Here is a 21,945-nt window from a genome sequence, read left to right as displayed (position 1 = left end):
TCAGTGGTAGAATTGCGTTGCTGTTCTCCAATCTGGGGCAAAATGTCTAAATATCAGAAAAAACAGACTACAAAACCTGCCGTCTGAAGCTCAGCTGCGATGTGGCTCACTTCTAGCTCCCGAAAAAGGTGCACCGGTACATTTTTCCCCCCGACAACGACTTACAGGACATTCATTCCTACTGGAGACCACTGAAGATTGAACCACACGGCTGGTGTTTGAGCTGGGGGGGGGGGGGGGGGGGGGTAAGGTTGATCAGTTGGTGCCCTACGCACAGTGCCAGATGCGCGTGGGCGGAGTGCTGGCTACGTCCATCTTTAGTTTTTTTAAGGGAGAAAAACTGACAACACCCTAGTCAGCTGAGAATGAAAGCTGTTTCTTTGTGACCTTCCTTCCATGACTCAGTCATTAGACTGTTTTGTGATTATTTCACTGTGGAATGATTACGCCATGCTCCTTTAAAACTAACGCTGCAGCCAGCCACTAGGGGGACAGCAGTTAGTTCTGGTTTGCATTTCCAGGCCCTGTTTGGATGTCTAGTAGTTAAATCTAGGTTTAAAGACCTACTTCAGGATGACTAAATGATGTAAAACTGGTGGCCACGGCTGTACTGCCAATCAAACCCTTGATGTTTATTTCCTTTTGCAGTTCCACTAAATGTCACGCAGGCATTTAAGCCCCTTGGCTAATCTGTAAACTGATAATGAGGTCACTTTTATTCAACACCAAGGTCAGATTCTTGCTGTTGCTCCAGGTTCAGATGTCCCAGCTGTCACTGAAGTACTGGTCCTCCTCTTCCTCCTCCTCCTCCTCCTCCTCTAGAGTCCCATTCTTCATCAGGTCATTCAGCTCCTCTCCCTCCTCTTCCTCCTCTTCCTCCACCTTCAGCTGTGCGAGCATGGCCTGTAAAGTGGACTTTACCTGCTGAACTTCTGTTTCTAAGGACTGTGCAGCGTGAGTTAAGGGAAACGATTATGTCTGCTTGCTGTGCAAATTAGAAACACGCCAACAGAAAAACATCAAGGAAAAAAGTGGGACTTGTTGACTGTAATGGCTAACGGTGCTAGCTGAGGTCAGCCGTGACGCCATGCAGCCACCAGCCTCCAAACAGATTACTGACCATCGACTTATACCCACTTTAACCCTAATCTAGTTCAGTATTCATGAGCTCATCTAAAGTGCGAACCCATGCAGGCAGACCGCCGATCTTAATTATTCATGAAACGTCATGATGGAACGGGATGCTGGCTGTCATCAGTTTGGAGGATTGTTTAACCTGCTTAGTACCTTAAACAAATGGTGTGGGTGTCCGGCTTCAGTGGAAAATCAAAGGGACGACTTTAAAGGCAGATGGGGCCTGAGTGGACACCCGTTAAAGAGCCACGCATGAATAATTCAAAAGGTAGCACGAGATTTTTAGCGGATCGTGGCTCAAACAGGAAGATGTTCAAGATTATGTTGGAAATCTCTTAAGCTAATATCAAACACTGACAAAATTCCTCCTATCTTCATCTCCAGTCCCTCTCTCTGTGGTTGTCCATACACGTCTTATTATTATTGAGAGCCGGAATTCAATTAAGACCCTTCCAGGCTGCTGGTTTGATCTTCCTGTCGCTATGGCAACAGCAGCGCCATCGCTAGAACGGGCTCCATTCAATTTTGCAAACCAACAATATCATCCTGCCTCTCTGGTGTCCTCAAGAGTCCACAGCCCTACTGCATGAGTGCAGGGACTTCATCTACAGGAAATAAGTGACACATCTGGACATGAGAACAGAGAGCCGGAGAGGAGAGAGCCAGTCTCCGTCTACTCCTAGCTGCCAGCACGCATGGATATCACGCTTACGATAGACGAGCCTGCGTTGACCTCTCACAGCACAGTGGTCAACACGGGTCTTCAAGAAAACGTTCAAACATCTGGGTAAATGGGTCGTGTGGCATGCTGTGTTCAGAGATTCGTTATGTTAGGAGGCATTTTTGCCGGGTTGCTTTCAAAGAAGAGGAAATAACTTGTGATCGAGGGTGATGATAAAAAGTCAGGTGGCAAATTTTCCTTACCTCCGGTTCTGAAATATTATCTGGCTTAATAAGGCAGCAACACGGAAGAGGAGACGCAGGCGCAAGAAAAACACACGGATCTAATTCCAATCAACTTTCTAATTAGTGCAGAGAGTGATGTAATCAGCTCCAACAGTTGGATTTGAGTTATTATCATGGATATTGTAATTTTCTTCCCCACCGGAACCGGGCAGAAGGGGAGGGGAGTGGAGCTGAGGAAGGGGGGTCAGACGGAGGATGGACATTGAGATTTGACAGGAGCAGTCATCACAGTGACATTCCTCTATCTGCTGCGGCGCAGCTCCTGTCGGGCGGCTTTAATCTCAGCTCGCAGTGACTGGCAGCGCACATCAGTGGCCCTTTAATAACCTCGCGTGGACTTTTACCGTTTCATTTTCTGGTCGGCACATCCAGTCTGTCAGGAAATAACAACCAAAAAAAACCTCTTTGATCCTAGTTTACCATCCACTCCCTGGAAAACGGATCCATAATGACAGCTTTTCCCTCAGAAAGGTGAAGCCACTGCAAACCGACATCAGTCAGCATCTAGCTTTAGGAAAAAGGCCGGAGGAAAGCGGTCCTTCAGACGGACGGACGCAGACACACAAACATCCAGTCTGTGTGATTCATGTATGTTCAGAGAGAAAGGATATGGGTAAGGGCTCGATCCTGTTTCAGCAAAGCCGTCTGCAGTTCGTCCTCCAAGGCCATCAGTCTGTCACTGATCAGCTCACAGCGCTCCATCAGGTCTGCAGCCTCCGCCTCGCTGCACACATCCTGGTCCGGAAAGGACAAAACAAAACCTCCAAGTGTAAGGGTGTGTTATTAAAATGAGAACACGCATACACACGGAAGACTGTCCACATCTTATAGGACATTCAGCGTATCTGTGGGCTATGTGCATCCATAAAAACATCAGTTTTGGTACTTTTATGCTGGTTTTGTTGATCAGACCAACACGTTTGCATTGAAAAGGAAAAGCAGGAGTTCAGAAGGACATTAGAAGACATGAGGACACAAAAACAAGTAGAAACACTTACAAACACTAAATCTCTTTGTTACCAGTTACGGGCTGATATTTACAGGTGTCTTTATTGTTTATTCCTGATACTCAAATCTCTCACTATCTACGCCTTTTATTTGTGTCACTCCAGTTTTTATCGGTTTATTTAATTTTGGCTCCATAAAACAGCAACTGTACGTTTAGTTTGTTCTTGAAACAATCAGCTCCTCTGAACCCGAGACCGTGGTCTTGAGTTGGAAAAGGGTAGAACGCCTTCTCCAGGTCAGGGATGAGGTCCTACCCCCCAAGGGGAGGAGTTTAAGCATCTCAGGGTGTTGTTCATGTATGAGAGAAAGATGTAGCGGGAGCTTGATCTGGAGCTGGCGTTGTACCGGTCTGTTGTGGTGAAGAGAGAGCTGACCTGGAAGTCGAAGCTCTTGATTTACTGGTTGATCTACGTTCCTACCCTCACCTAACCTTACGAGCTTTGGGTAGTGACTGAAAGAATGAGATCGCGGATACAAGCGGCTGAAATGAGTGTTCTCCGCAGGGTGGCTAGGCTCTCCCTTAGAGATAAGGTGAGATGCTCGATCATCAGGGAGGAGCTCGGAGTAGACCCGCTGCTCCTCCACATCGAGTGGAGCCAGTTGAGGTGGCTCGGGCATCTGATTAGGATGCCTCCTAGATGCCTCCCTGGTGAGGCACGTCTAACCGGGAGGAGACCCACAGGAAGACCCAGAATACGCTGGAGGGACTATGCTTCTCGGCTGGCCAGGGAACGCCTTAGTGCTTCCCTGGAGGAGCTGGCCCAAGCAGCTGGGGAGACGGAAGTCTGGGCCTCCCTGCTTAGGCTGCTGCCCCCGCAGCATGAACCTGGACAAGTGGAAAATAATGGATGGATGAAATAAAAAATCTGAAAAATCAACTGGAATGCATCACAAATTCTGATTTCAGAAACTCTTAAGGTAACCAGCCCCCATCTCAAAATCCAACATGCTGCTTCACACATCAAAGCCAACGATGGCGGCAGTAATACAACGCTATAATTACTGCCTGTGTGTGTGTCTTATCTAATCAGACACATGCATATTACTGTCTGACTGCAGAGAAATACACCTTTAACACTCAAGACGGGTTTGACGCCATTCCAACATTCCAGTTCTGAGGCAAGCGTAATGCAGCACGGGAGCTTCCTTCGGCTAGCCCGTCAGGAAGATGTTTGGTCAAGTTCGTATATTAAATTCAACGGCTGCTTCGAGGTCACAAAATAAACATGGCTCAGCAGGGGGAATGCATGACATTCAGCAGTATTTGTGCACATCATAATAGCAGAGGGTGCAGCAAAGCTGAGTGAGCTCTGAAAGATGGCGACTCGATGGAGGTGCAGTAGGCCAGAGCAGCCGGAGTGCAAAGCCGGCCGTAATTAGAACAGCACCTTTGCAGAGAGATCGTGTCCTAGTTTCTCCCCACTTAGCAAGTGTGGAGAACACACACACACACACACACACACACACTGCTTCAAGCAAACACACACACAAGGACCCAGCTTTCGCAGAACAACACACTGTCTAACCTGACTCATACCTGCAGGTAGAAAATATCACCTCCCTGCAGCGCCGAGCTGTCAGAGCAATCGCTGGAGAGTCGTGTCTCAGGACTGTAATAGCACCCTCACGCCGGATGATGCAACACCCCAACAGAAATGCATAGTGTGCACAAGCACAAGGTGAATAAATCACTCTAGATTTTAGATTTACATAATCAATACACGAAAAGAGCCCCAATATGAAATTACATGTTCCATTTTTAAGGACTGAAGAAATGATGACTTAATTGATTGTAAATGGAGGCGGTGTACTTCTAAACCCACTGAGTCTTGTTTGTCTTGGAGCTTCTTCAGCTGGTTGTGTTTGTGTTGCTGATTGGTTCCTTATTCTGCATCCACCCAACAGCTTTTGGGAAGTCAAACACCAGAAAGAAAACATAAACTCCCTGCGTAACGCAGCACAAGTGCACACAGGCCTGACAGTTCGTCAGCAGCTCTGCACACAGACCGTTAAAATAAATATTCACAAGGCTGTTACTTTGCACACAACAACAATTGTGCAAGATGTGTGCAAATCTCTCAATAAAGGTCAACAATTCATGATTATTCCATGTCTTGTATGTGCAGGTGTTTAAACTTTTAACTTCAAAAAGTGCATTTTTAACTCGTTTGAGCCAATAAAGGTTATAATGAAACATAAAGTAGAAATGATGTGACAATTTATATGTATTATTAATTTTTACTCAAACAGCAAATTTGAGAAACACTCCATTCGTTGCTCTGATTTTTCAGTTTAGTGCACATTTGGATGAGATATAAGGAGTAAAACATGCTAAATCTGAAAGGTAAAGGGTTAGTGATGTATTATGAAGAAAATAAAAGAGAAAAGGACAAAATCAAGATGAAAAATAGCCTTTCTTTTAGCTCAGTTCTGAGTGTATCAACAAACTTTCAAACTGCAGAAATTTGTCCTCAGAAATTGAAGGTTCATGCTAACTTTCTTATCATTTACTTAAAAAAATCATCAGACATTGTTTCCTTGGTCTTTGCAGCTAAAATGTGCATTTTACCTCTGAATAGCGATCGCCTTTAAAGAGCACTTGAAAATCAGCCGTTTTAGAGTCTGCGCTTTAACATTTTGGAGAATACAAAAGTGTGAAGTGGAGTTTGGATTCAACTCTGAGCTCTTCAGCTCCACAGTTGCTTGCAGGTTTGGGGGACAATAAAAGTGGCATCTGATTGGCAGCAACCCTTCAAAAGATGCAGTTTGAGTGACACCCATCATCAGAGGATTCACCAGGCCCCCACAATGCGGCTCAAAAATTGAGCCAACCACGGAAGTAACAAAAATTGCAGTTCCACCCTCATCCACTAGGGGCTGGTGTCAGAAGCGAGCAAATCCTCATTGACTCCCATGTTAAAAATACCAATTTCACAGCAGAAATAAACATGTTTACAGCCTGGTACCAGAACATGTTTTTGGTTTAAATGATCTAGTTTACACTCATGACAACTCTGAGGGGGGAGAATGTTTTTCTCACTCTTCTGTTTAAGTGTATTAAAAGCCTAAAATTCTGAATAATTAATGAGCATCAGACCCACGTGACCGCAGAGCTAGCTCCGTGGAAAGGCCTCAGTAGAGCCTCGGTCTGGCCTGGAAACTGCTCCGGGATTTTGAGTCTCTGTGTGTGTGTATTCTTGTTTGGATATTATTTGTGCAATTGTTGGACAAAATGACTTGCTGTGGCATTAATTGCACTAATAGAGCGTCCAAGGAGTCTCCACTTCATTTTTTTCGGTAAGTAAAATTATATTTATGTATTTTAGGTCACTGCCGAGCTGAGCTTAGATTTTAACATGTACTGTTTAACCATGACATTTAAATTTAATAGGGTAAAACCCAGTGCATTTAACATAATGCTGCATTTTAGAAAATGGGTTGAAATATAACATGTTGGTGGAGCTGGGTTCCCACTATCGGCTTGTGGAGCTCTCGGGGGACCGATGTTTTCCACCCGTTCTCCCCTCCGCGCAGCTCGGCGCATCTGTCTGATTGCGGCTCCTGTCTGCTGCGCGGGCTGACAGCTTGTGGAGCTCTGGGATGGAAACCTTTCCACCCGGTTCTTCTCCCCAGCGGCAGCTCTGCGCATCTCAGATCGCAGCGGCGCTTGTCTGCTGTGCGGCTGCCGGCTTGTGGAGTTCTCGGAGACCTCTGTGTTCCACCCGGTTTTACCCAGCGGTCAGCCCGGCGTATCTCTGACTCAGAAGCTCTGGTGTTGTGCAGTTAACTCCAGTTGTAGCTAGGTTGCTACCTCCGTTAGCTTAGCTCCCACCTCCGCGTTACCTTTGGGTTAGCTTCAGGTTAGCTTGTAGCTAGTTCGACCGGGTGTCGTCAATTGATCCCAGCCTTACAGCCCCACCCTCAGCTCCACCTCTCTTCCCTTTTGTGGAATTGTCTGGGCTTGACGGAACCTGTGACATGGTCAAAATGGCGGTGGTGGCCACCTCCCACTTGGCCTCAAAAACGTGTTATTGGAGCTATGGAAACCCATTGTCCAATATTTATATGTCGATGGGATTCATTGACAAAAGTGGTGAGTTCAGTTTCAGTTTCACAGGAATTTGCTGTGATTACAGTGAAAAATGTGTATGTTTAAGTATTCACTGTACGTCTGACAGTGATCGGGAAATATAAAAGCTCTGGAAATGTAAAATGAATGTAAAATATTCCCTAAAACAGAATAAGAAAAAAATGGGCATATATTTTAAGTCTTTATAACTGCATGTTTACAACCAAAGCTAGTGGTCTCTTTCAAACTAAAACTGATTTTTTTAAAGCTGATGTCTGCTTTCTCTTGTGTTCTCTGTGTTTATTTAGTTATCATGTTTTCTCTCCCTGTTTACGATAGCAACAGTCCCCCAGCTCCATAGTTAGCTTCATTCTGGTTATTCTCAGCCTTTAGTTTTCTAGTCATTTCCTCGTGTTTTTGTTTAGTATCATTTGTATATGTATATATATATATATATATATATATATATATATATATATATATATATATATATATATATATACACATATATATGTATCTATATATATATATAGATACATATATATGTATACATATATATAGATACATATATATATGTATATATATACATACATATATATACATATACATACATATATATACATATATATATATATACATATATATATGTATATATATATATATATATATATATATATATATATATATATATATATATATATATATATATATATATATATATATATATATGGAAGTGCATAGCACAGCAATCTCTGATGATGGGAACATGTCAGGTAAAAAAACAATATTTTTACAAAACTGTGTAAAAAAACAAAAGATGGATTACGAATGAAAACACATTTCTTATTTACCTAAACACACGTGTGTTAAGGACCTGAAACTAAACTAAATTCAATCAGAACACATTCAACATTTCAGCTCAATAATGTCTCTATTCTTGTTTGGTTGTTGTTGGTCATCATGAAGAGGAGCATGCAACGACCTTTAGAGGATAAAAGAGCAATTAGTGGAGATTAAAAGGAAACGCAGGAGTGTTAAAATGCACACACACACACACTAATCAATCTCCATTGTGGCAGCAGGGCGGCAGCTAAGTGGAAATCATTTACTTAAAGTCATTATGGAAAAGGAGAAAGAGGTCAGCGGAGGATCCAGCTCCTCTATAAAGACACAAACATCATGATGCTTTTTATTTTATCTGCAAAAATCTCTCACCATGAAATAGATTCTTGTTTTCTGTTCCTCTTTAGCACCCTGGAACTATAAGGTTACATGTTTATAATGTAAACACAGCTTAATATTAAACTATCAGACCCATATCAAGCTGTTTGACTCTGAAATCCCTCGTGGGACACTTATGTATCATGCATACGGTAGTTTTTATTGTGGAGTCATACTATTTTGTACAAATACATTTATGACTGTAATTCATACAAGTGCTGAGAGGAGAATACGCTCAGCAAATGCCCATCCCCCTTTTCTGCTCTTCCTCTGGATGAGTAAACCCCTGGAAACCCGCATCAGTCTGGGAAAGCAGCCAAGGCTCCTCGTGCAGATCAATATTGATCCGACAGCAGGAAAAAGTTGGCAGGGGTCATGTTTAAGTTGAAGTCAACTATCAGGTTCTTTTTGCATTCTCCCTCGGGGGTCAACATGCCTCAATTACACCGATGACATCCAGCGAGAGTGTGTTAGCGCTACTAACCTCTGCGTGGTTTTCCTCCATGCAGAACAAAAACTCCTCCAGTTTCTGCAACAAAAGGGAACATTTGTAGAGGTCACACGATGGTAAACCTGTTCATGAATTATGCAGATTCTAATTACGCCGGTCGTGGACTGTATGTGTGCAGCATCATCATGTTGTGAAGAGGCCATAATTATTCAACACAGACATGAAAAGAAAAATAAAACGGCTTATTTTTGCGGCAGGTTTCCTTAGTTAGTATTCAAGACTTATAATTTTACATTCCTCACTATGAAAGGAGGGTAATTACCAGCCCTTTTAGAGACCAACCCATTGTTTGTGGCTTAAGGGTGAGTTCGTAAGATGGCGGGGGGGGCAACAAATAATAATCAGTGATGCTAATTAACATTTTTAATTAAAAAATGATGGTGCATTCAACAGCTATTTTCAGGTAAACAGCTCTGACCATCAATAAAAGTCAGTTTATGATGATTTTTTTCCCTATGGTTTAGTTTGTAACACATTCACACAAACTAGACTTTCAAATCCTTGGATGATCCAGAGTTAGATGAATACGCACGACCATCAGGTTTCACTCAGAGTGATAGAGGTACATAAAAATGTACTTTGAATAAATTATCTGAGGTGTATTCTTTTTTAGTCAGAAAAGTGTCTCATTTGCTTACATAGAGGGGGCGGGATTTAAACATTGTACTGGAACCAGCCACTAGGGGGCGATTGGCTTTAACTCATTCACTGCCATTGACGACTAACGTCATCGTTTGCATTATTTTACTGTGTGGGCGTCTGAGAACAAACACCGTTCTCAGCACTGTGAGAACAAACATCCCAGCTCTAAAGCCGATCTTCATCCGCATATGTCACACGTCACGTGATCAGGAAGCAGAACATCCATGTGTTAGGAGATCGTTTTGGGCCGCTGCTGTAAAAAAAGTGAGGCGCGAACCGGAAAAGCTTCTGCTGATCACAGTTCAACAACGGATTATGAAAGAACTGATAACGCTCGAAACGCGCGGATTCTTCCTGATGTAAGAGGTGAGTCTCCTCTTTGTTTTGGTGTCGACATCGTCCTAGCGCTTAGCGTTCTGTGACTCTTAAAAAACAGTAAAAACGGTGAGAAACGTTGGCAGCGAAGGGCTTTAGCGATCAGGAAACGTCTGGCAGCGAATGAGTTAATCTTCATTTTTCTGTTTCAACTCCCAGAGTCAGTTCCTGGGTCTGGTTTAAATACATGCTGACGCTACCTCAGCATGAGAACTGCAACCAATAATTAGTTGTGAAACACAGAATTTTACAGTTTGATGTTAAAACAACCAAAACTAGAATCCACATTCGAGAGTAAAAGTGTTTTTTATAACTAAAAATTAAATTAGCTTTCCGGAGTTTTGCCCTTTCAGAAATAATGTATGATTTGTCAGAAATCAGTAAAAGTGATTATCTTATCATGTGCAGTGATCTAATGAAAGCAATACGTCTTTATTTTATTTATTTATTTTTGCTAAGCACGCCCCCTGCCCTGTAGAGCTCCGTGCAATAGGAAACTGAGCGCCGACCAGAACTAACCAATAGCGTTAAACTACCTCTTAGATGCTTTGAATTTAAGGAATACCTCGGCTGATGCAGAGTTGATGAACATTTCACGGACAAGAAAGTGTCTAAAATATAAACATATGAGAAAACAACATGACATGAGAATAATACTCGTAAAACAACGTGTTTTAGCTGTTTTTCGGCTACAGAAACCCATTTAAAACAGAAACGTGAAGTCGCCATCTTAAAAAAAATGGAAGGGGTGTGATATGCTTGTCAGCCACTAGATGGTGCCATCGGATAAGAGAAATACTCTGGAAAGAAGCTTTCAAGTGTTTTCTATCACATAGTGAGTGATTGAAGACACGATGCATAAGCATCAAAAGTCTTCTGTTTTTACGGCAACGCACATATGTCTTTTTATTATAGGTGTCAAATATGAATTCAATTAGATTTATTGTAGACAGACCTGAAGAGAAGTTGAGCATTTCTTAAATTAGGCAGATCATCTAACAGGTTTGTGCCAAATGTTTCATGCTTTTTCATAATTTTAAACATTTTGGGCATAAAACAAAGGATTTTTAAATGGATTTGTTATATAAATGATCATTTTCCATAGATTAAAGCCAAAAAGACTTGTAGATTTCAAAGAGAAGATGGCATGCTGTTGTATTTATGATCACAGTACAACAATTTACATAAAAATACACATAAAACAAAGAAATAACAAAAAAAGTGATGGAGACAATTTACTTTAATTGCATTTCTTAGCCCCAAAAAAATCAGCTTTAAAAATTTTGCAATCGTGACATTATTGTCACTCCATACACTGTGGGTGGGTAGAGGTGCATACACTGTGGGTGGGTAGAGGTGCATACACTGTGGGTGGGTAGAGGTGCATGGAGTGACACACTGAAGTCCATTATGACTTATAAGAATGTAAATCATCATCACACACGTTTGGAACAGGGAAAGGGCTGCGGGGTGAATTTTTGTTTCTATCGTTGTGCCTTAAAAAAATCAGAGTACACAATACAGAGAGAGAAATGGCAGGCTGTCTCACCTGTTAGCTCTTGGAGACATTGTTAGGAGGTGCTGGGCTTTAAGAGGAGAAAGAAAAACAGAGAGAAACAAAAGAGAGAGCAGAAAATGGTTGCATGCAGTTAGAGAAAGGAGGTCAGGCCAAGATAATTCAATGTAAAGAGTGTATTGATGGATGCAAACGGTGAGTTTATGGAAAAAATGATCAAATAATGGAAGAATTTCAACAAGTTCTGAAATGCGAGTTGAACCTTAGCTAGGGATGGGTACCTTTGACATTTGAATCGAACCGGTACTAATTCCCGGTACCTACGAATCGATACCGGTACTTAACGGTACCAATTTTGAGTGTTTATTTTTTTAATTCTCTTTTATAATTAAATATATATTTTTCTCAATATATAACAATATTTGATAAATATCACGACAAATAACATCAACTGTTTGTATTTCAACATGGTCCTTGTAGTTTTATAAGCTGATAATTAAACTGAAGCAAACATCTTTACTGTGAACTAAATTTACTGTGTATCTTCATTCCTTTTGCCGTCTTTTATCATTTGATTTTTCCTACTGGGAAGTTAGAATTTCCGAGGAGAAAGCGAATGCACCATTAGCTGATAACAATGGTTGCAATGGAAGCTAACATATCAAGCTAATGTTATCTTAAACAGTTTTTTTAGCTGCTGGAGCAGATTAAAACGATGATGCCTCACACTTAGATCGTTGTCACTGGTTTCGTCTTCACCCAATCACCCGTCGCATTTAGTAAAGTGAAGCCAAACTTTAGAGCGCGTTCATGTTCTTCTAGTCGGGATTTCGGAGTTCCGAGGAGAAAGCGAACGCACCATTAGCGAAACGGAAGCTAACATATCAAGCTAATTATATTTACCTACCGGAGCAGATTAAGATGAGGATGTCTCACTTAGATCGTTGTCGCTGGTTTCATCATCACCCAGTTACCCATCACATTTAGTGAAGTGGACCCAAGCTTTAGCGTGCGTTCTCTCTACCATGCTGCTCTGTTTACAACTGGTTCGCAGCGACCGACGACATAACGCTCTTGTGCATGTGCAGCTGTCTAGGCAAGTTCTCGTTATGATGGACGGGTACCGAAACGAGGCACCGTTTGAAATGACGTGAATCTGTGCTCGATCGGTACTATGGAATTCGGTCGGTACCTTAAAAAGTACCGAATTCAGTACCCATCCCTATAAAGGACCAGAAACGACTAATAATCTGGAGACAGACCAATAAATTCACACAGTCAATGAAAAATTAATGGACAGTTTTTCTGGTAAATTAAATTCCCCACAAACCAAAATAACAAAAGCACTGTCTTCCAAAAACATGTTGTGCGTTTTTTCTTTTTCACCGCTGGCTCTGTTGGTTTTGTTTCTGTCTCAGATAAATCAATCAGACTTTGTTGGTGCAGGAAAGTGAGAGAAGAGGAGAGAACGAGTCCGACTCGGGCCTGAGGCGGCGGACCTTGGCTCACAGAGGGATAGACCAGAAGAGAAAACACACAAACCCAAGAAACGCATATTATCATGCAGAAACAGGTTCTGAAATTCCGCTCTCCATAGAATTAAAATATTCAGTGGAATTCTTTGCGAATGGCTTCCTCCCTCGTTCCAGCGTTTTCTTTGTTTGGAAATACCTCGGAGACAGCATGCCAGTCGGCTGCTGCTCCCCTCGCTCGCTGTGGTCGACAGAATTTTAGACTCTTGCAGCAGCTTGAACTGAAAACATCCTCTCCAGTCGAGTGGTGAGGCTGACAAAGCAGGTATGCTTTATTTTAGGTCAAGCTTCACGCTGCATTACAGGAACAAAAAGAAACAAAGTGAATCTGAAAACGTGCTCCAGTTTAACCTCTCCGTGACAAACACGGGTTGTTTCACCTCAGGGCCTAAAAGTCACAAAACAGAGTCTAAAATTCAGGACTCTTCATATCGGAGTATCTCTGTTTCACTAGATAACAGACGGGGACGTAGATGCTTTTAACGACATATTTACTGTTACCTTTGTGAACTCTGAGTTCTGTAAGTTGGCCTCAGGACACCAACGTCCACCAAGAGCTGTCAGCATGGCACAATCTTCTTCTTCTTTGGTGCAAGGTGGGATTGGAAGACCAACGTGTGCAGAGGGGAGGTCCTCAATGTCGGCTTCGCTGCAGCTTGGAGTTCGCAACTGCAGACCACGCAAGAACAGGTGACACACTTCCAGGTCAGCTTCCCAAATCCGCTCCAAGCCAGAGCAGCCACAACTAGATTGGGAAAAGGGACAAGTGTATAAAATATAAATAATGGATTTTCTGTAATGGATGAGTACAAATGTTTTTATCATATTGAGACTTTTTGTAAAGACAGAAATGATGGAAGTAAGTAAGTACATTTTATTTATGTAGCACTCATGGTAAAAATGGTAAATGGCCTGTATTTGATATAGCGCCTTCTAGAGTCCTGGAACCCCCCCAAAGCGCTTTACAACACAATCAGTCATCCACCTATTCACACACACATTCACACACTGGTGGGGATGAGCTACGATGTAGCTACAGCTGCCCTGGGGCGCACTGACAGAGGCGAGGCTGCCGAGCACTGGCGCCACCGGTCCCTCCGACCACCACCAGCAGGCAACGTGGGTTAAGTGTCTTGCCCAAGGACACAACGACAACGACAGACTGAGCGGGGCTCGAACCTGCAACCTTCCGATTACGGGGCGAGCACTTAACTCCTGTGCCACCGTCGCCCCGAAAGAGAATCACAAAGTGCTTCATATGGATCAAAAACAAAACTATGTAAGGATAAAGGAAGATCATTCCAAAGCCGGGTGTGCAACAGTCTGGAAGTAGTGATCACCTCGACTTTTATATCTAGTCTTTGGAACTTCTAGAAAGTTCTGGTTTGGACCTGAGGGATCGGGTTGGAGCATAAGGCTTCAACAACTCAGTAATATAAGAAGGAGCTTGACCATGTAGAGCATTGAAAGTTTTAGTCAGGATTCTAAAATCAATTCTAGAGTTAATGGGTAACCAGTGCAGATACATTAGAATAGGAGTGATGTGAGCTCTACTGTTTTGTCCATTTAGGAGCCTCGCTGCAGAGTTCTGGAAGAAATGGTCAAGAAACTCCGCCGGGGACTAACCGTCAGTAACTATAGCAACCATTGCAACGCCATAATGCTGGAGGTGCAAGCACACCAGTGCCAGTCAGAAATGGATGTAAGTTGTGTAGGTCATTTTAAAATGTACAAGATACGGGGATGTTTTAAGAAAACTTCAAATGAAATAAAAATGTTATTTTATTAATGAAACGAATAACTTTGTAAACAGTAAACTTTGTATACACAAAAATGTGTAAATAATCTGTGTGAATGAGATTAAAATAGTTTATAATAACTTTTTTGCACATTTTTAGACAAATACTGCTTGTTTACACTTCTGACATAACATATTCTCACAATGCATTGTAGGTATGTTAATGTGTTTATGTTTATTTATTTGGCAGACGCGGCATACAATTTTTAACCTATAGGGCATGTTGTGATCTGTGGGGGACCATGAGGAATCCCACATATGCATGGGGAGAACATGCAACTCCACGCACAAAGGCCACAGCCGAGTTTCGAACTTGCAACCTTCTTGCTGCGAGGCAACCTTGCTAACAACTGTGCCACCATGCAGCCCCGTAACCAGTAATTTCAGCATTATTTTAAACGTTTCATTGAAATATACAATAGGATAAACAGACACATCTATAGACATAACAGAAAAAAATCCTGACTGATCATTATTTATATTTTTGGCAGTGTCCAAATATGGTCAAAACAATAATTTCACTTCCTTCTCTCATTGATATTAGTGTAATAAAAGCGATTTTTAGTTAAAATCTAAGCCTTTTAATACATTTGAAAATACCACACTAATATTTACACATTTCCATGAATTTCAGACATAAAGGCCAGGCTACTTGGGCTGAAGCCCCGGATGTTTCATAGGAAGCCCCGGATCTAAATCGCGGAAGTAACATGCAGTACGTCTGTTTCTTTCAAAGCTCATTAGACTAACATGCAGTACCAAAGTCCAACAGAGAGGGAGCAGCTGGCAATAGTTTGTATACAGCCTGCCTGAGCCTCCACCACTGAAGAAGAAGCCCTTCAGCAACCAGTTTCTTCTACACTCTCTACCTGAAACGCATGAGTGAAGATGGACATAAGGACGTTTTTTAGACCAAAAGTACAGCGACAGAACCCCAGCTTTGATGAGACTGGTGCTGACTCAGGTTTGTGAGTCTTATTTGAAAATATTTGTTGTGCTGCTGGTTTGCCTAAAGTTAGCTTACTATCAGGCAAAGTTGTTGGAGAAAGAAAGGGAATATTTACTATCATCTCACACTAAACACTAACAGGAACAACACTCTGCACTGAAAATGCTTAATATGTAGCTTCAGATTAAAAATTATGTGGTACAAGACATATATGATGTTGACTAGTGCCTGTCACGTGTGTGCGTGCGCGCGCGCGTGCGTGTGTTAAGCCCCGGATGTTCTTCAGTCCTTAATCCGCCCCTGCACGCAGAAGAATCTGAATGCAGCCAAAATGTACCAAAACGCCCCGTAGTGTCTGGCTGCAGAAAATATCACAAGCCCCGCCCCCTCCAAGTAAATAAGTCAGACATTTTCCAGATTGAAGAAAGCACACTTCAGATATATTTTTCCAAGTTTTAAAGTATGTTGACACACATAGTTAGCTTACAGCTAACGTTCAAATAATCAGTTTTCGTAAAACATTTTTTAGTTCATTTGGTGCTTTAAAAAACACACATATAGAGATGTAGATATATGTATATATACACTGCTATTATCCTGTAGACCAGGGTGGCCAAACTCAAATTCACGCGGGGCCGAAATGAAACTCTGGGACGGAGTCGAGGGCCAAACTTAATATTTTTTGAAAAAGTGACGGCAAATTTGCACATTTTCTTTATCAACATATATGCAATTTTGAACCTTTAAATTTGGAAACAAACATATTTTTGCATCAACACTGAATGTGGAATAACCAAATTACACACGAGCAAGTCAGTTTTAAATAAAAGGCATCAGTGGTATTCATTACTTGTGGTATAATCAGCATTTTTAAAATCTATTCAGGATTTATGTTTTCTTGTTGTTTATTAATTTTTCTCATTTTTTATTCTCCTTTTTTCTCCTGTAATACGTGTCATCGCTGCTGTGACATCTAGCTTTCCCCACTGAGGAACAATAAAGGGATTTTCTATTCTATTCATCTATCTGCAGCCTTTCCACTTCCTGTTTACTGTAGGTTAAATCTTTTCTCACGGGCCAACAACAAAATAAAATATCATTTTATCTTAAATGAAAATGCAATATATCACCTGTTAACTTTCATGTTTTGGAGCAGAAAAAGAGCATAAAACCAACATATTTAAAGCTCAGTTTGCTCCACTGGTTTACTGTGATGCTCACCTGTTCCAGCCACATACCTGCATCATGGGGTTGATCTGAGCTGAGGAGGAGACTCCTGTTGTTTTGTTCATCTTCATCGTAATAATGACAACATTAGATGACAACAGGTGCTCACATAGGTTTGTGCTGCTGAACATGTCTGAGCAGCTTGACCACGTTGTTGTGTGTCGGGGAGGAAAAATAACAACTACAGCAGCCACAGAGTCGTGCTGGTTTGAGCGTGTCGCTGCTCGCTGGAGTTCTTCAGTTCAATTCAGAAATACTTTATTAATCCCAGAGGGAAATTGATTGCTGTAGTAGCTCAGAATAATAATAATAATAATCAAGTCATCAAAGAGTTGTTGTATATTACAACGGCTGTTGGCAGGAAGGATCTCCAGTAGCGGTCAGTGTTGCAGCCAAACTGAAGAAGCCTCTTCCGTTGTCGGACAGTCTTGTGAAGAGAATGCTCAGGGTTGTCCATCATTTTCTTGATTCTCTGGAGAATCCTTCTTTGCATTATCTCCTCCAGCGGTTCCACAGTCGTCCCCAGAACAGAACCAGCCTTTTTCATTAGGCTGTTGAGCCTTTTCAGGTCCCTGCTTCTGATGCTGCTACCCCAACAGATGATGGCTGAAGAGATTACACTCTCAACAACAGACTTGTAGAAGATCCGCAGCTTCTATTTCATCTAGTCTTAGCCCTTAAGATAGCTGCTATTGGAAAGATGATCTCCGCATCAGCCAATCATGAAGAGCTTAAATGTATGCCCACCAATAGTAGGCCCCCTCGTGGTATATAACTGCAGTGACCCCACTGCTCACCTCCTTTTTCTCTTCATGCCAAGCTTGAGAGCTTCCTTAAAGAGCAAATATTTTCCTGAAAGAGCAAAATTATCCGAGAAGACGACTTACCAGCCATGTCCAGCGACGCCAGACCCTGACCGACCTGCCAGACGGGCTCCATTTCCAGCGGCGACCTGCACGCTGTGTGAGATCTGTCTCGGGGCTCACCACGCTGGCCTGGCCTTGACCCTGCAGGCCTCTTGCCCGTTCTGTGCCGCTCTGCCCGTGGCGGAGAAGATTCGCCGGGTCGAGTACTTCACTCCCGCCGCCGACGAAGAATTTCCGGTGGCTGACTTGTACCCGCTGGACAAGGCTTTGGATTTTTTCGACGCTGGTCAGGAGCCGGCTGGCTTCAACCGGCTGGATGACGACAGCGAGAACTACGATGAGGTGGCATCCCTCCTAGACATAACGGAGGTCGACGAGCTTCGCTCAGCGGGTCCTTCTGCTCCAGTGGCTTCTCGCTCCTCCCTGCCAGCAGTAAGAGCACTGCTCCAGGAGCTGCCCGCCATCATTTCTGCGGCAGCAGCCCGCAAGGGGCTAGCTGTGCCAGAACCGGCCCCGCCTGAAGCGGATGATTTGGCGGGAATTTTCGGGGCAACTCAGACACGCTGTCAAGACCCTATCTAGCCGCGCTTCCCCGCTGCTATGAGCTGCTGGTCTGCCGCCTTCTCCGTGCCTGCCAAGCTCAAGGCGCCAGTCTCCACGTATTCGCCCATCACCAAGGTCGAGGGGTTTTCCGACCAAGGCTGGCTGTCCGTTCCTCCGCTAGAGCCGGACTTGGCCTGGCTGTTTGGCGCCAAGAACCACCTCGCAGGCCCGCGAGCAGTTACCACTTCAAAACATAACCAGCTGCTGACGCGGCTCATCGACCGCGCACATCAGTGTGCCTTTCAGACCGGCGCTGCAGATAATAACATCGCCCTTCTTGCCTTCGGCGTCTCCAAGATGATGGAGGAGCTGGAAGCTCCCGAGGAGTCGAAAGCCGTCATTACTAAGACTGCTGATGCTATCCTCAATCTGTGTGCTGCTGTGCTCACCGGTTCTGCTCGCATCGCTGCCTGGCAGACCCTCATCCAGCGAGCAATCTGGCTGAAGGCCCTGCCCTCCATTCCGGAACATCTGCAAAGGGAGATGCTGGACGGCCCCATCACCACCGATGTTCTGTTTGGTCCCCATCTTAGGGGCATCATTGAGAGGGCTCAGAAGACGGCCGAACTATCGGCTACGGTGCGAGACCTGGTCCACCCTCGGTCAGCCTCGCACTCCGGCCGTTCCGCCAGAGGATGGGACGAACGGCGCAGAAGCTTCAGATGCCCAGCTGCACCGCCCGCTCCACGGAGCCGGCCTCCCGCCTCTGCTCCACATCAGCGGGACCAGGGAGATGGCGGACAACGGTTCCGGCGGGGCCAGCAGACGCCGTCTTGGCAGTCCCAGGTGCAGGAGCCTCGCCGAAAGCAGCCACAGAAGTGACTCTTTGGGGGGAATGTGTGTGTTGCTGATTGTTCTGATGTTGTTGGTTTTGAAATAAAACCCAAAAAACGTCACTCAAAGAGCACAATCCTACAGTCCTCCACAGAATCCTCTGCCGAGTTCTCACACATGTTCCCCACACCAAGCACTGCTGCACGCATACATGTTCCTGCAGGTAGTCATAATACACGGCCAGCTGTAAGGGTGCGCTCCATTTGCGCTCCGGCCCCAGCATCCGGCCAGGCCCAACTCTTCCCGCTCTCCCCACAACGTTGGGTGGGGCGGGATGTCAGGTCGCTGTCTCGACCGCGCGCGGCGGCACAGTGCGCGGCTCCATCCGCTGGCACTCTGTCCCCCCGTGCATGGGCCCAGCTCCCACTCGTCCTTCGCTTTCGGACTCCATGCTCCGCGGTGCGGACCAGCCTGTTCCAGCTGTTTCGCACTCGCCCTTTCGAGCGCAGCCCTCCATGGGTCGTCTCCAGTTCTCTGGTGCGGGCGACGGCGGTAAGGGCACATGCACAGCACTCAGGCGTTATTTACGTGACCGCGCACACGCGTCCACTGTCGGAATGCGCGCACGAGTGGCGCCGCCTTTGTATCATGAGCAAATGGATTTCAGACATCATTCATTGTGGTCACACACTTCATTTTCAGGCCACTCCACCTCCCTTCAACGGGATCGTGGAGACGACGTTCACATCGCAAGTAGGCCTGGGCGATATGGCAAAAAGAATGATCATGATATATTTTTCCATATCATTTGATCTCGATTTTAATCACGATAAATTTTTATATAGTCAGTTTAAAGCAGCTTAAAATGTAAAAATAAAGAAACTAGATATTAGTTAAACCTTTTATTGACATTCTGTGTGTCTTTAATGCTATACAGGTACAAAATAAACAAATTATCTGCTGCATGAAACATCTTTGAGCTCTATCTCTAGCTTTTCTCTGCATTCATCATACAGCTGTGGCAGTGCAGTTTGAGAAAAATACTTTCGGCCAGGTATTTCGTACCTCTGGTCCAGCACTTTGATTAAATGCTTAAATCCTTCTTTCTCTACTGTGTTCAGAGGCATCGTGTCTTTTGCTATACAAAACGTTATAGCTTTAGTGATGGTTTTGCTTCTCTTTGAGTTCTGCTCGTACGGTGCAACAGCTGAAAATGGCGAGATGATTGATTGCTGTTTTGGTTGTGCAGCTGCACCGCCAGTGCCGGCTGGACCACTGCTAGCAGCCGCGCTAGTGCTAAGTCTACTTTGACACAAGCTAACAAGTTGTCCGGACTCTGCTCGCATTTTCATGCTCTCTGTATAATCACTTGGGTGGTATTTCTTTAGATGATTAAATAGATTCGTAGTGTTGCCAGTTTTGAAGGCACCATTCGCCAACATACCTTGCATGTCGGCTTGATTTGCTCAACGTCACTTTTGAGATACCCGAACCACCGCCACACAACTGATGTTGAGTAACTTTTCTTCTGAACAATGTCTTCATCTCCAGAAGACAACTCCTAGTCATGACTGGGATCTACTTCGCTGTTTTCAGCTCCACGTTTGGCCATTCTGCTTATTAAACCTCTTCATCAAAGTAGCGGAGCAGGAAAAGTGTAATTGCAAATGCTTCTTCTTTTTGTTAAATGGCGGTGGGCAACCAACGCGCATGGAGTGTTAGCGCCCCCTACTGAGGCTGCAAACATCTGTTATTTCTGATCGAGACTCCCAGCTGATCACCGTAATTGAACTGAAAATGATCGTGATAACAAAGTGCGATCATATGATCGCCCAGCCCTAATCGCAAGTACAGTCTCAGGCCCTAGAGCTGGAGTTGCGGGAACTTCTGTCCAAGGACGCTATTTCCCGAGTCCCTCGCGGACAAGAGCTCTCGGGCTTCTACTCCCGCTACTTCGTAGTACCGAAGAAGTCGGGAGGAATGATACCGATTCTCGACCTGTCCCTGTTCAACTGCTCCATAGCAGTAATGCATTTCCGCATATTAACGATGAAACAAGTCCTGGAATACGTACGCCCCGGGGATTGGTTCACGTCAATCGACCTGAAAGACGCATACTTCCACATACCAGTAATTCCAAACCACCGGAAGTTTCTGCGTTTTTCGTTCAAGGGAGTTCAATATCAGTTCAATCGCCTCCCTTTCGGCTACTCGCTAGCCCCGCGCACCTTCTCCAAATGTCTGGAGACCGCGCTGCAGCCACTGCGCACGGCAGAAATGAGGGTTTTATTTTACCTGGACGATCTTCTCCTGTGCGCTCGGTCCGAGGACGAGGCGTCACAGCAAACCAGGAGGTTGACAGAGCATCTGTCAACCCTAGGGTTTTCTATAAACTGGGAAAAGAGCTCCATCCTTCCATCCCAGTCGATTGTATATCTCGGGGTGGAGTTGGACGCCTCCCTAATGAGAGCATGTTTGTCGCCTGCAAGAGCGGCAGATCTCTCCATGGTGATCTCCCGTGTACAACCCTGCAAGATCGTGAGAGCCCTGTTAGTCATGAAACTCCTGGGCATGATGTCCGCTGCCCATTCGGTGGTGCCGCTAGGCTTGCTGCGCACGAGGCGCTTGCAACGTTGGTTCATCCGCCTCCGGGTGCACCCGATACGTCAGAAGAGACGTATGTTGAGGATTCCCCCTTCAGTGGGCGGGGACCTCGCTCACTGGGGGAACCCCTGCATCCTCTCACGCGGGGTT

The 21,945-nt window shown here is 44.3% G+C and overlaps 1 protein-coding gene across 4 annotated transcripts in view; it reads right to left on the bottom strand.

Moving 5' to 3' along the window:
- Positions 1-535: 535 nt before the first annotated feature.
- The window catches only part of disc1 (DISC1 scaffold protein), an 86,612-nt gene continuing 65,202 nt past the window's right edge, over positions 536-21,945 (bottom strand). For 2 of the 4 annotated variants that reach the window (XM_054749831.2, XM_054749832.2), the window contains exons 11-14: positions 13,476-13,719; positions 8,883-8,927; positions 2,713-2,835; positions 536-948 (exon numbers count right to left, since the gene is read on the bottom strand). In XM_054749831.2, coding sequence (XP_054605806.2) covers positions 757-948; positions 2,713-2,835; positions 8,883-8,927; positions 13,476-13,719 — 604 coding nt within the window. In that variant the 3' untranslated portion in view covers positions 536-756. Of the gene's footprint in view, positions 949-2,712; positions 2,836-8,794; positions 8,928-11,475; positions 11,513-13,475; positions 13,720-21,945 lie in introns of those variants that run through there. The other 2 variants (XR_008565636.2, XM_015943947.3) reach the window with 2 other exon arrangements.

Source organism: Nothobranchius furzeri, chromosome 12 (genome assembly GCF_043380555.1).
Source record: "Nothobranchius furzeri strain GRZ-AD chromosome 12, NfurGRZ-RIMD1, whole genome shotgun sequence".
Taxonomy (NCBI): Eukaryota; Metazoa; Chordata; class Actinopteri; order Cyprinodontiformes; family Nothobranchiidae; genus Nothobranchius; species Nothobranchius furzeri.
The sequence above is the reverse complement of the archived record's forward strand: the minus strand, read 5'-3'. Positions and strand labels throughout refer to the sequence as shown.